The 14,345-nt window shown below is 43.1% G+C and overlaps 1 protein-coding gene across 2 annotated transcripts in view; it reads right to left on the minus strand.

The window, feature by feature from the left end:
- Positions 1-14,345, minus strand: part of tle5 (TLE family member 5, transcriptional modulator) — a 37,877-nt gene that overhangs the window by 9,200 nt on the left and 14,332 nt on the right. For both annotated transcript variants that reach the window (XM_070832492.1, XM_070832491.1), the window contains exons 2-3: positions 8,132-8,220; positions 4,330-4,393 (exon numbers count right to left, since the gene is read on the minus strand). In XM_070832492.1, coding sequence (XP_070688593.1) covers positions 4,330-4,393; positions 8,132-8,220 — 153 coding nt within the window. The remainder of the gene's footprint in view (positions 1-4,329; positions 4,394-8,131; positions 8,221-14,345) is intronic.

The raw sequence follows: 14,345 nt of genomic DNA on the forward strand, positions 1-14,345 counted from the left end.
CCATAATAAACCATACATAAAAAAAAAAAAAAAGATAATAATCATAGACAATAAAAAATGGCGATATTTCCCAGGCCTCCTCTCTTGATGTGTAATGGAGGGCATGCTCACTGCAAACCAGAATATGGCAAGATTTTCTATCATGAAGCTAAAATTTAGGTAATACAAGTGAAAAATAAGCAAAATTATCCTTCACCACAAAATAGACCCTCATCCCACCATATCACATCTTTGACATCTTAATGACTTCCAAGATCCCTGATTTTGATTCTATGAACGTAATTTTACTCACAAACGTGCCTGCATGCACACACACAAAGAGAGAAGACTCAGCTACAAATAGGAAAAGGAACTGAGAAAGAAAAGAAGAGACAGAAGAGAAAGAGCCTCTGTTATGAGAGAGCGTGCGTGTGTGTGCGTGTGTGTGTGTGTGTGTTTCAGTGTTAATGAGAGGGCCACCCCCTAGGCATCAACCCTGTTAATCACCCACTCTGTCTGCAGGGGGACTGGCTCTGTCACTGGAAAACAAACACACAGATCTCTCACACATAAATGCACACACACACATACACACTTCTGTCTCTCTCTTGCTCTCACTCATACGCACACAGCATTGTTGTTTTCTGTTCGATCTCACACTGACACCACCTCGTACGCGCACACACGCACACACCTTTTACTGTAGCTGCTCGGGCCCACGCGGAAGCTCCCTAAAGTAATTACAGCGCTGGGGAAATGGAGGTGCTGCTGCTGGCCGGGGGAGTGGGGCAACCTGATATGCTATTAGAGGAGCGTGTGTGTGTGTGTGCTTGTGTGTGTGTGGGGGGATGCATTGTTGTGCGGATACAAGGCCGGGCCTGTCACTGATGGAGTGGAAGTGCGATTGAAAGTGTGCGTATGTATGTGCTTTGTGTGTGCGTGCATGTGCATAATGTGTGTGTGTGTGCGTGTGCATAAGAGTGAGCAAGTGAAGGAGCAGGGATAAGCCATATTGCAGTCATAGTTCAATTTTATCGCAACATTTGGAGCTGAATCTGAAGATGGTTTCTACTGAGGAAAATCCCTTTGTATTTCAGAGGGAAATACAAATAACATTACAAGTCAAGGTTTTGATGAGCTGAAGCTGAAGCAAGCGTCCATGCAGAGTTTGATTAAAACTGGAGTAAAACCTGGCTGCATCAAAGTATCACATTCCCAATTAGGGCTGTCTATTAAAAAAAATCAAGTTTGAATGAACATGGCACGCGTAGCCTTAGTGTAAATTAGCTGCTTAGTGGCTTCACTGAGTGACAACCTCACAGGTGACTTCAGATTTGTTGTCTTGGTAACCATGCTGCAGGTAGCAAACAGCATCCCCTTTATTCAACATTTTTCCATCTGTGGTTTTAAATCCAAAATGCTTCTTCACATTAGTTCTCAGATGGTTTGGTACTATGGTTATTTGCTTAGCATAGCTCACTTGTTGTCTCCATTTTATGCTAATGAAGACACCAAATGGCCAGTTTACTGATAAGGCAACGGGGGATGTAATAGATCAGAGCGCCATTGAGGTTTATGAGCGAGCCCCAATGGAGTGCGCAGCATGGGCTGTTGCACTTCTGCACAGTGCATTTATGTCTCAGTCAAAGTAGATTTAATATAAAATATTTTCCTTTGTTCAAACGGTTGTTCAAATGTTGAATAAAAAGTGACATTCCTGGTCTCATGTACTGGAGGTGTGCTTGATGTTGGCCTGTAGCTTTTGGGCATCGCCTCAAAAATGTAATGACACTACCTAGCAGGCTCTGTGGCTGGTCTGCTTGAACTTTCTTTCATGTTTACCGTGACAGTAATGCTGATAGGTGAGACGACAAGAAGTTGATGAAAAAAAATCTAGTGCTTATGATCTAGGTGGTCCTAAAATGCATCAAATCCTACCCAGAAGAGGAGAACAGACAAGACCGACTGAGAACATTTCAGTCACTCTTTGTATGTATACGGCTTTGTTTGCCTTCTTTCAGTGTTGTGATTTGGCACATGCGCCCATTAGGCCAACGAGTGGACTAGGAACAAAGCAGCATTCTTTAAACACACTATGGCAGTACAATATGACAGTTATAGCCACAGTGTACAAACTGATCTGTGTAAAGATGAAGACATGATGTAAATCCTTCATTGCTGCTACACATCCTGCCGGACATTTACTCAACCATCAAAGAAATCTTGGAAACTGGGGTAATTGGGGAAGCTGAGCTTAATTCTAGTATTGCCTTACTCTGGATAATTTACAGTGATTAAATATACTAAAAGAGAAAGAAAACAAAAATTGTGAATATGAAAAGTTAGATGTTACACTTTAACTAGATTGATTCTCAAAATTTTGCGTGATCATTTTTTTCATTATATCTGTTTGCATGTTTGTGTGCGTTTCAGTGTGTGTATCTCTCCTAACAGGCTCACAATGCTTCTGTGTGTGTGTGTGTGTGTGTGTGTGTGTGTGTGCGAGTTTGTATGCACTCACGCCTGCCTGAAATAAACAGAGAGGAAATGTGTATGTGGGTGTGTGCATGTGTGTGTGCCTGCTGGCTGGCTGATGGTGGAGAGAGCAGTGCGGCAGCACAGATTAGATGAGATTAAAGCCAGTCAGAGGATCAATTAGAGGCAAAACATCAGACGGCTACACAGCCACGGCCAGCAACAATGAGATTAGCCCTGAGGTGGAGCAGAGAGCGGGCGAGCACATCTGTGTGTGCGTGTTTGCATGCGAACGTGCATGTGTGGAGAGACAGAGAGAGATGTGGGGGAAAGAGAGGAAATGAAGGGGAGAGAGGAATAACACATAGTTCCTCCAAAAAAAACAAAGGAAGTGAATAATCAGACAATTCAAGTTTTTTTCAACTATGGTCTTATTGTTGTAAATTTGGCTGGGTGGTTTTGGAAAGGCACGTGTTTTAAAAATCACTGTTGGAAAATTTATTCTGTTTTATGATCCAATTACGGCGTTTGTATCAGCGCATCGTTAGGTTAGGTTAGGCAAAACTGACTTGGTTCATGGTCATGATTAAAGGAACCAACTTTGACTGTCAGTGGAAAATGACAGTCGGTCTACTGTGGCAAAGTCCCACGTTTTGTTATCAAGTCGTCATTCCCACTATAGGGCCATGCTGACAGCTTACAGACACGCTGGAGTCATCTAAAGCCTCCCCGTCTTCCTGCATGCAACCTCAACAAAACTTTGCTGACAGTCCCTCGCTGTAGACTTAAAAAGAAAGGAAACCGCACTTTTGCTGTCAGGGGCCCAAAACTCTGGAACAGTATTCGCATGGTGACCTCGCAGATTTCTTTGAAATCACTATTAAAAACTCATAATTATAAACTTGCTTGTCTGCATTAATTTCTGCATTAAAAAAACAGTTTTTTTCTTTTTTCTCCTTTTGTTATGGGGTGTATATTAGTGGTACAAGTGTTTTTTGTATTATTTGTGATGCACTTTCTAACTATGTTTTGAAAGGTGCTGCATCCATAGAAAATTATTACAATTCATCTTAAGGCAACTGTTTAAGTGCATATACGTTAATAACAGAAGAATAGAGCACTCTTACTTCATAACACGTGTATATGAATTCTTCAGTCGTTAATAAAAGAGTTTGTTCTAGACCTGCTCTTTATGGAAAGCGTCTTGAGATAACATTTGTTATGAACTGGCACTTTAGAAATAAAGATTGGTTGATATAAACTTTTGATTCCACAGAAGAACCGGGACATTCCAGGTGGTGGTGGTGAGTAAATTGATCGGGAATCGAACTGTGATACCAAGAATCAAAACTGGATTCTGAGATTCCAACTCCTATTGGTTAAGCTTTTGGATTTGCTCAAAACCTGTAGGACTGTCTGGCAGCTCGTGTTTTCTGCCCAGTCGGACTTGTGTTTAGTTTAATGTTCAGCAGTGGCAACAGATTCCAAGATCTTAACAATTTTCTTGCTGTGTGCCATTTTTGTGAGCACACGGACCAGATGGCCAAACCTATGAAAATAAAATCCAAGTTGTAATAAACCAGAATTGCCTTTTGAGAGAGAAATCTTAAAATGAGCACCAAGAAAAGAGACACAAGAGAACAATTGTACTGCAAAGGGAAGGTTGTGGGGTCACTAATAGGGAGGGTGAAAACACAAGGACAACAGTTATCTTTCCATATCAACATCAACATCAACATCTGTAGTGTGATATTTGAACCAGCTAAAGGGGAATTTGTGTGAGGATCAAATATTACAACCGTCAAACATGCATGTAAGGATGAACAAGCCATGGTTTCTGGTGTACAACACACACAAACACATAGCGTCACTCACCATGATATAATGGCGCTGCATCTCTGACTTCTCACTGGCCAACTTGTCACACTCAAGCTTCAAACTGGGGAGAGAGGGAGAGGAGAGGAGCACAGAGTCAGCCCTTGTTAGTCAGCTCCACTGTCTTCCTTCAAAAGTGCTGACACCAGGTGACTTCTACCCCCGTCATCATCATTACCTCTGTTTTCACTGACGGCACCGTCACGTCTTTCATCATCACTTCAACCCTCATCACTGCCTCCACCATCATCACCATCAGCGCTACTTCCATTGCCATCATCTTGGCTACCATTACTGTCTTTATCATCATCGCCGTCTCCATCGCCATTGCTATCATTGTCATCATCCTCACCTTTGCCGGTCGGTGACAGTGTTTTTTCGCAGAGCATGACATGGTGTTGACTGACAGGTGGAGGTCAAACTCATTCTGAACTCCAGAGATGTGTCTAGCCCAAATGGCTGCTTTCTAAATCACAGAAGAGGCGGTGAAATAAAAAGTCTAAATATAGTGTTGGAGCGTTTCCTGCGACCCAGTCCCTGCGACAGCCATTAGCTGTAATCATGTCAGTGCTGATGTCACGCGCGGCGACAGGACAAAGGAGGACGCGTCAACAAGTCACCCTGATTGTCAAATGAAGAAGACGGGGGGGAAAAACAGGGAACAGAATTCTCCTCGATGCCTTTGATTGAAGCAGCAAGTTACAACGTGCCCGTCTCAGAAGGCATCATCCGATGTGAGGGCTGGATAAGACTCAGATCAAATAAAGATATGCGCAGGCACACGGTGGATAGTTTCAGATTTAGGATAAGTCTGAAACCTGTTTGATGGTGTGTGTATATTTATGCTGGGATGTTCTTCTCAGCTGTCTGCAGGAATGACAGCTCGATTACAGCGAGTGCTGGCTGAATTTTCATTGCTGTTAGTCTTAACTGGCAGACTGAACACAGTGTAACACGAGGCCAATAATGTGAGCTTACCCATATACACAGCACTGTGCTTCTTCTATAATTATCGCAGCAGCTGCAGTGTTAGCTGGAGGTATCTTCAGTTTTGGTACTATTGTATAAAGTTTTGTTACTGATGGATGTTATAACACTGAAACATGGCATGTTTATTCAGAAAAAGAGCACAGAAATCAGACGTGCTGTCCCAGAATCTGTCTGTCTGCTCTCGTGGTGAAGCCAAAAACACTCATTCATTATACTCACTACACAGAACCTCTTTCCAAATTTTAAAGTTAACAGCCTAATATGTACAACCTGTGATCAATTACCCTCTCAGAAATCCCGGGAGTTGTTTTTATTCATTCTGATTTTTTTTCATGAGTAATTATTCTCTGAAATAATCTTTAACTGCAGTGCATTAAAGTAAAAACAGTTTTTAACAATCCCAAATCATAGATCAAAGATGTATTTTTTAAGTAACTATGACGACATTGCTTTTAAGATGTTATTGCTGAGGTGTTTCTACACTGCAATTGCCAGAGCTGACTTGGCAATAAAGAAATGTAAGCAGTACTGTGACATATTTATACATAATATTGTGTTGTGGATTCATGAGGCTATCGCAGCCGATGCTAACTGTACATTTCTCTCTGTTGATTAACTTGATTTCAACCAAATAATTCATGTTGCTGCTGAAAACGAGGACATCGCTCCAGGCATGAGAACATTTCCCAATGATTCACACATAAAGACTCTAATGAAACAGTTAACCACTGAAAGGATTTCACTGCAAAGCAACGACACTAATTGTTGACTCGGGCTAATGTCATCTTCAGTCGACACTGCATCCATGTCTAGATGTGGATCGGCTATGATCATGGTTGCTCACGCCACGGCACGCAACAGATATTCCACCTGATCAACAGTTGCGGGGTGGCGGAGGGTGGCTTATGCTTCTTCGTTGGGGGTGATGGCAGTTTTAGTCTGCCACCTACTCCCTGTGTGCGTATGCGCAGCCTCCACTTATCCAAAACACTCCCCGTCTCTCCTACATAAAAACCTTCCTGCAATCCCTGTGTACATGCGTAGGCTGTGTGGTGGGTTGTCATGACGACAGGCCTCCCTGCTGCCAGCCTACCTGGGATTGGCTTTGTGCCTCCTCTGATTGGTGCTCAGCAGCCCCCGGGCCTGCACCGCTGCTCTCAAACGACACTTTGATGGAGTTTTATTGCCGATTCTTCCGCCTCTAAATCGCTCCTGCTGTCATCTTTATTTTGATTTATGTATTCCCTGATCTATTTATGCATGTGAACGAGGGGAGGGGAGACGAGGTGGGAGAGGAGGAGGAGGAGAGGGGTGGGAAGAGGAAGACAGCGACAGCTACAATGCTTGCTACTATACCCGGGGGAACGCCTGCGGTACATTTGCCTTTTAAAGGCTTCAGCAACAGACAAGCAGAGCGCAGCAGCAGAGCGCTACAAAGCCTCGTCTGTGGCTCCCAAGCCCCCCCGCCCTATCCCAGCCCCCCTCCTGAGTCAATAGGCACTGTATGCATGTTCTGTATGCTCAGACAAAAAAGGTATTCTTTCAACTGCGCCCTGGCTCTCTGAAGAGGGTTAAACGGTGCTGCTCACCGCTGTGGGAATTACAAAAACCAAAGGCGAGGAAAAAGACGCGCAGGGTGTTATTGCCGCTTCAGATTCCTCCGCAAACAAGAGCGATCAGACCAGAGCAGGGATTTTGCACACAATTTGCCAGGCTTTCATCTGCCTTCGCCTGTCTCTGTAACCAGCAGAGGCAAGCCTCTGGAAGGTTCTGGGAGAAGAGGTACAGAGGAACAAACCAACCTCCTCAGGAAGGAAGGCGGGCTTCAAAGACTCTACTCTCACAAAGAGAGGATCTCTCGCTGAGATGCAGACCCCATGGCGTCCCCCCTCTTTATAACTGCTATCAAACAGATCAGTCGAGGTCAAACCAGGCACTTTGGAAGTGCCTCAGACTTCTGGCACTGTAGCAGTATTTAACAGTAAAAGGAGATCAATAGCCTTGGGTAAACGAGATTGATTTAGGTATGAGTCAATAAAGGATGTTTCCTCAGTGTGATGGTAGAGTTGAGGCCGACATCCCAATTTTATCACAATTGACTACTGAGGTGTCCCTTAATTTCAGGCTACATTTTCCCTTCAATGCTTTATTTTACAACTCTGTTATTCCCTAATAATTTCCGAGTAATTTCTTCAAAGTTTTTTGGAAAGGACTGGGGCAATTTGGTAAACAAATAGGCGAAACAGAGGCTCAGGTCTGAGACAGTTCTAACTATGTAGTTCTGTTGAGAGTTAAAAAGCAACTATTGATTGTCAGAGGAATTTCCTTAAAAGAACTGCTCAGTTTAAACCAAAGTAAACTTCATACATGTTGAATTCATCTGAGCTGCTGTGCACTGACCAGAAATTTAAATTTTATTAATTGTAAGTTTACTAATTAAACAATGTGTCTGTAATTCATTTCTACTGTAACCTCTCAGGAAATTATTAGAGATTTATAGACCTGTAAGATAAAAAGCCACTAGTTTCAAAGTGTAACTTAATGTGACAACATGATGTGAAATTAAGTATTGAAAAAGGCCATATATTCACGTTTAAACCCATTTCTGCTCAATGCTGCAGTTTAACCACCGCTGTTAGCTACTGTTACAAAAAATGTGTTCAATAAAGAAAAACACCCAGTGATACATGTATAGCCTGGAGATATACTTCTTATTACAAAGAGCTGCACTCATCAGACTGTCAGATGTAACTGCTTCTCCTTTTTCTTTGTATTTGCGTGTTTGTGTGTCTGTGCACTTGTAAGTTTGCACCTGTGGTATTGTGCTTGGAGGAACTGGAACTCATCCTTGATCCTGTCGCAGGAGTCAGAGGTTGTGAATTTCAGCTGCTGCGATGAAGCCTGCCAAAGAGACAAACACAAGAGAAGACAAAGAATGAAACGAGAGGGCTGAACAACAGAGAAACAGAGCAGAGAGAAGTAATTAAAAACACGAACTGGAAATCAAGCAGTTTTCAATTTGACGCAGTCCAACGGGTACAACATTACCAAGGAAGTGGCTGCCAAGTATGTTTCCACACACAAGGGGCCATAAAACCCTGTGTAGATTCAAGACTAAAACTGTGTGCGCACAAAAGCAGAAACATGAATACCCATTGTTTCTGCCAGATTTTTAAACCCCTGCGTATGCACGGTTCTGTTATATATCTCAATCACTGTGAAGTTATGCGCCTGCACACAGGCCTAACCCACACACAGCCACAATTAGCTGTAAATGGATGTCGACACACCCCTATTTAACCTTCTATAGACAAATTGCAGACTCTTTCCGTCCTTGGCCTGGCACTGGCAGCGTCTTTATAGCACTGAAGCATCCTTAGGAGTTATTACCCACAGTCATTACAAACAATAGCATATGCTGTGAGCCATAACAGCCTGTTGATTGATGACACATGACTAAGTCACACTTAAAATGCAATGTTTGTTATTATTCCAACATTCCTTATTGTTATTCCAACATTCAATTTGGGTGACAATATGTAAACCCACTTACTAATGCAAGAATAAATCTTGCTAGAATAAATAATGATGGTAACACACATTTATAAATATTATTATAGCGAACTCTGTAATGTAAAGGGGAAATGTAACATAACATTTAGCCATCGTCAGGGGTTCTGACTTTGTTTCTTCTGATTACGATTTGGGGATGAGCTCCTGGAACTACATTTCAGTGCACGGGAGATGTTACTAAATTCATGTTACAGGTATTTTTGGGGTTGCTGGCAGTGCTGTTGACCATGACTGGAAAAGCAGATGCGTCATCACATCGCAACAAGGACGACTATAATACAACATCTGGTGTGTTGCAGAAATGGTGATACAACACAAAGCAAAACAAAAGCTGTAACGAGATTACTGATGAAAAAATGTGGGGTTTTGGACAGTTTGGACAATTACCTTGGCCTCTGGGACACAATTTCCTCAATTTTACTGACTATTAATCAAGTTCAATCAAGTCAAGAAAATAGTTTTGAGATCAAAGTGATAATGAAAATAATAATTACCAAATTAATTTCATTAACAATGTCCTTATTGCTTGGTGGAGCCAGAGGAAGTGCCCTGGATCAGCAACAACATCAAGACCTCTTATTCCACTGTTATCTCACAACAGCCTATGAGCTCTGTCCCACTGTTGCCTTGCTTGCAAAATACAATGGAAACACACAGAACCAAGTACCAGAACCGTGCAGAGTTGTTGAAAGTTCAGGTTATTGGAAGACCCACGTTCCTGACTGTTCAGTTCCTGCAGAGGAAAAGGGCTACCTGACTGCTTGCCTGGTCAGGGTTAGTGGTTCACTTTATAATTTGTACTATAAATGTCCACTAAAAGGCCCATTTTGATTACACTGAGCACCAAATGCCACCCATGTGAAGTCAAAAAGGCTCCGTTTGGGCCTCACACAGCTCACACCTAGCCTGGATGTTGCTATTAGCCCCTATTGTAATTCCGTCCACACCACATTCCCCAGGCAGCTGTGGATGGCCTGGTTGTGTGTTAGAGCACAGCAAGCATCAAACCCAAATAGGGACAAAATCTCATTATTTCTCAGCAGGCTGCATAATGGGTCAGGTGAGGGTGGAAGGGGGGGGAAAATCGACATTTTCCCACTACGACTGAGCAGGCATAAAAAAACCATCAGAAATCTGATTGCAGCACTTACGGGAAGCTAGCTCGCCGCTGTTGGGAATGACCTGTCGCTTTGTACCCTGCTCCCCACGGCATGTCGCTCAGCTTCATTTTTAACTACAAATAGGCTGCTTCTCATTCACAGAACCATGGCCAGAGAATATGCTAAGCAAAGGGATTGCTTCAGGTTGTAGGAGTAGACCTGCTTGCTTCAAAGGCTGAATTAGATTTTGCTTTGTGGCTCAGCAGGATGTTCTTGGCTCTAACAATGTTAAGGGTTGGGAACGAATTCTTTCTAAAGCCTCCCAGGCCAAAAACATACACACTGGTATTATATCAGTTTGGACATTAAAACTAGTATTTTGGATTATGTACAAAAAATTGTGATTAACACTTGAAATCAAGAAGCATTAAGGTTGAAATAGAAAGGTCGCCAGTTAGGTCATTCAAAAAAACAAAAAAAGACCCCAAAACACACAGTCCTGCAAAACAGTGAAGAGCACAGTGACCCCAGCCATTACACTTTCAAATGTCAGAGAAGTGCTGACATTATCATACTGCAGCCACACACAGAAACCTCCAATCCACGTAAACCAAGCCGCTGCTCAGAGACAGAGGCTCCGACTGTAAAACAGAATAACCTTTTCCATTATCTCTCCAGCCAGTATGGCATGGACCAAACTCAGCAAACAACAGCTCGGCTATATGGGTCTGTGCCACACACAGCCTGTGTCAACACAAGGCACTTAGCTACAGGCAGCCATGCAACTCACACCGCAATGACTGTTCCCTGCACTGGCATGTTTTCTGAACACTGTGTGTGTGTGTGTGTGTGTGTGTGTGAGTGAGTGAGTGAGTGAGTGAGTGAGTGAGTGAGTGAGTGAGTGAGTGAGTGAGTGAGTGAGTGAGTGAGTAAGTGAGTGAGTGAGTGAGTGAGTGAGTGAGTGTGTGTGTGTATGCGTGCGTGTGTCTGCCTGCGTGTGTCTGCCTACAGGTTACCCCCTGTGCCTGAGGGTAGAGTTGTTGCCCTAGATCTGATTTCCTCCCTGTGTAGCACAGTATGCAAACGTTTAAAATACCAAAGTTTCTCTAAGTCAACAGCCCCAGGTCAGGCATCCTGCTCCACAGGGAATACAGAGGGAGACAGAAGACAGACTGAAGAAGACAAAGTCAGGGGAAAAGAAAGCAAGAACTTTTTAAAGACATCATAAAACCAAAAAAATAGAAATAAAAATAATCAACACTCTGAATCTCTAGATCTCTAGCAGCTGTGCCGCACCTGAACCACACTGCTCACAGGAGTTGTGTGGCCGCTCTAACCTGTCAACATCGCCAATGAAATGAAAAGCAAGAGCCTCTAAGACGCGCACGCGATGTTCAGGTAGGCGGCGTGCGTCGTGCAATACTGCAGTGACGTGATCGTTTCCTACAGATCTTAACAGTGTGAACTCATGAACAACAAAAAGTCTTTGTTATAGTTTCTAACAGGCATCATTATAGTTGGTAAAAGGCCTTTATAACATGAGGAGGAGTTGTAGAAAGTGACACTAGGTTTTACAACAGGCTATCAGGCTGAAATCCAGCCCTGAGCTTTGGTTACCTAAGGTGACAGAATGGTTGCTTCATTTTGATTAAATGCAACTGGAGTGCTGGTAGATCATAATATGTTATCAGGGTGAATTACATTTGGTGGAATATCTAACTTCTGCAAGCCTAACTAGATCTGTAGTCTCTCAGTTGTGTCAAATCAGAACCTTCTCTGGTGTTTAAACTGGAGATGCAGTGGACAAATAAAAGCTGAAAAGTAGATTTTACATTTCAAAAGCCTGAATTGCTTTATTTATTTTCAGTGACATGTTGCCAATTGTGTACCTGGCTACTTATCTAGCTCTACTTTGACTCCAAACCTTTGATGGCATTTTTAAATGTTGTTTGCTGTGTATTAATAATGCTCATCAGTTGTCATTTGGGCTCTCTTTATACTACTCTGCACTTCAGTTTTCCTCTGCAAGTTCAGTTTGAGCGAATCTTTGTGACAGCAGCTCTCATTCAGGCACAAGACTCCACACTGAGGGTAATGGATACAGGGGATTTTTTTAATGTGGTAATGGTTGCCTACAGGGCCAACAAGACTAAAGATAGTGGTCGGCAGTGGTCAGCATCTGGTTGCCTGGGGCAGCAAGATAACTGTCACACTTCACCTTCTTCTTAAAATGTTTCACAGACTTTTAACATAGATCAGAACTCTACCGCAAAAAGCATGTATTTACCGACTACCCAGATCAAATGTGGCCGCACTTGACTGATGGCTGGCAATAATTTGAAAACTTGGCTGGAGGTGATGTAGATGCTAGCTGGGCCGATTTAAGTCATAGTTTTGATATTAAAAACCACATCAAATACAGGAAACCTACAACCTGGAAAGGACAGAATTTAAGTTCAGCACAACAATCTTATCCGATATGTTACACACACACACATACACACAACTGGTGGCAGTACTATAGCAGTCATATTAAATCTCTTTGTTTTGCTAATTATGTGAAATATATTAGTTTAGAGTCTACCACTAATTCTCAATCAAGGTCATCACAAAACAGAATAAATCCTGGATAAAACGCCCAGCATAGTGCAGAAGTTTGAAGGACGATTCTCACAGTGTTGCCCTGATACGTTTGCCACTACACGAGCACACTATGCGGACCTCTCCCGGCCCCATGCAATATACACAGCTAACAATGTTTATTATCTCTCTCTCTGTCAGTGACCAAAACAAGGTGCTCTATGGGGGCCTGAGAGCCCACAACAGATGGATGCCCATAATGTTAATGAAATACTGCCGTAATATTGTGACACATGCCATCTGCTGTGACAAAAAAGGTATCTACACGCTGTGAGTGAAAATGTGTTTGTGCGAGAGAGAGAGAGAGAGAGAGAGAGAGAGAGAGAGAGAGAGAGAGAGAGAGAGGGAGACTAGGCTAATATGTGTGTGTGTGTGTGCACACTTTTGTTTGTGCTACAGAGGAATAGCCTAGACAGTGTGAATGTGACAGAGAAAGATATGTGTGTGTTAGAGCAAAACAGAGAGCCTTAACGCTGAATAGGTGTGTGTGAGGGAGAGATTTTGTGTGTGTGCATCTGTGTGTGGGGTGTGATAAGCCTCTATGTATGATGCTTGGCTGCCAGAGGAACAAATATTCACAGCCATGAATCATACACAAGGATACAACAGCCCACACACACACTCCCTCACATGCAAAATTTGCATAGCATGCACACGCGCACGCATGCACGCACAGTACCTAAATGTAGGACAATCTCTAATTTGATTCTGCCCTGCTCCTTTGAGACGTAATTAAAGCATTAAAAAGCTTTGTGCGCTGGTGAGGCAATTGAGACAGTCTTCAGCGAATAAATGGGATTCATCGTTTCAGGAAATTGCTGCCCCACCCCCATCCCCCAACCCCATCCCCCACCCACCAACCCAAAACCTACCCATCACCCCCCCTCCACACACACCCACCCACCCATCCTGGCCTCATCATCTGGTCCAATCCATGTGAAATCTACTGTGAACCATAATGTCTATTTTAAATAAGAATCAGGCTAAGGCTGTTTCTGCTCCATAGATCAGCCGACAAAGGGGATAGGAAGGGATGGAGATTACAGGGGGTGCTTGGCTTCACACACACAGACCACACTACAGTGATTAGACACACCGACAATGCATGAATACAGTACATATATCCAGTAGAGTATTTCGACACACAAGCAGAGCACATACACAAATACAATACACAAAGACACAGACACAATAACAGCAGGATACATTGGGAAAACATCTTCCTCAGTATAAATCCTGCCTGAGGGTAGCGGCAGTGTGGGGATTGTATTTCCTGGAGCACTGTCTGACTGTTTACATCTCAGTTGGAGTGTGTTTGCGTGTGGTATATATGTGTGTGTGTGTGTGTGAGTGCGATGGGGGCAGGGATGGAGCCTTGGCATTGTAATCACTCACTAATGACTCGATGTTATCTCACTCCCACTTTTAAATGAATGCAGAAGATCTACACAGACGAGCAGTTGGCCTATTTCTCAACGCCAGGCTGTCTGTTTGCTCCATAGCAACAGTCCCAAGGATGCCATTTGAGCCATCCACCTCCGCTGCCCATCACAGACTCCCACTGCCCAGTCTGAGTGCGGAGGATAGACAGAGACACATCATTATACCAAGATAACACAATCACTGAAAAGAAGGGAAAGTATTTCTCTTGAAAGCAAAATAATAATTTGCCTTTTTTTTAGTTTGGTGGAGAGATTAGAAATTGTAGGGGTA

This window comes from Pempheris klunzingeri, chromosome 6, assembly GCF_042242105.1.
Source record: "Pempheris klunzingeri isolate RE-2024b chromosome 6, fPemKlu1.hap1, whole genome shotgun sequence".
Lineage (NCBI taxonomy): Eukaryota > Metazoa > Chordata > Actinopteri > Acropomatiformes > Pempheridae > Pempheris > Pempheris klunzingeri.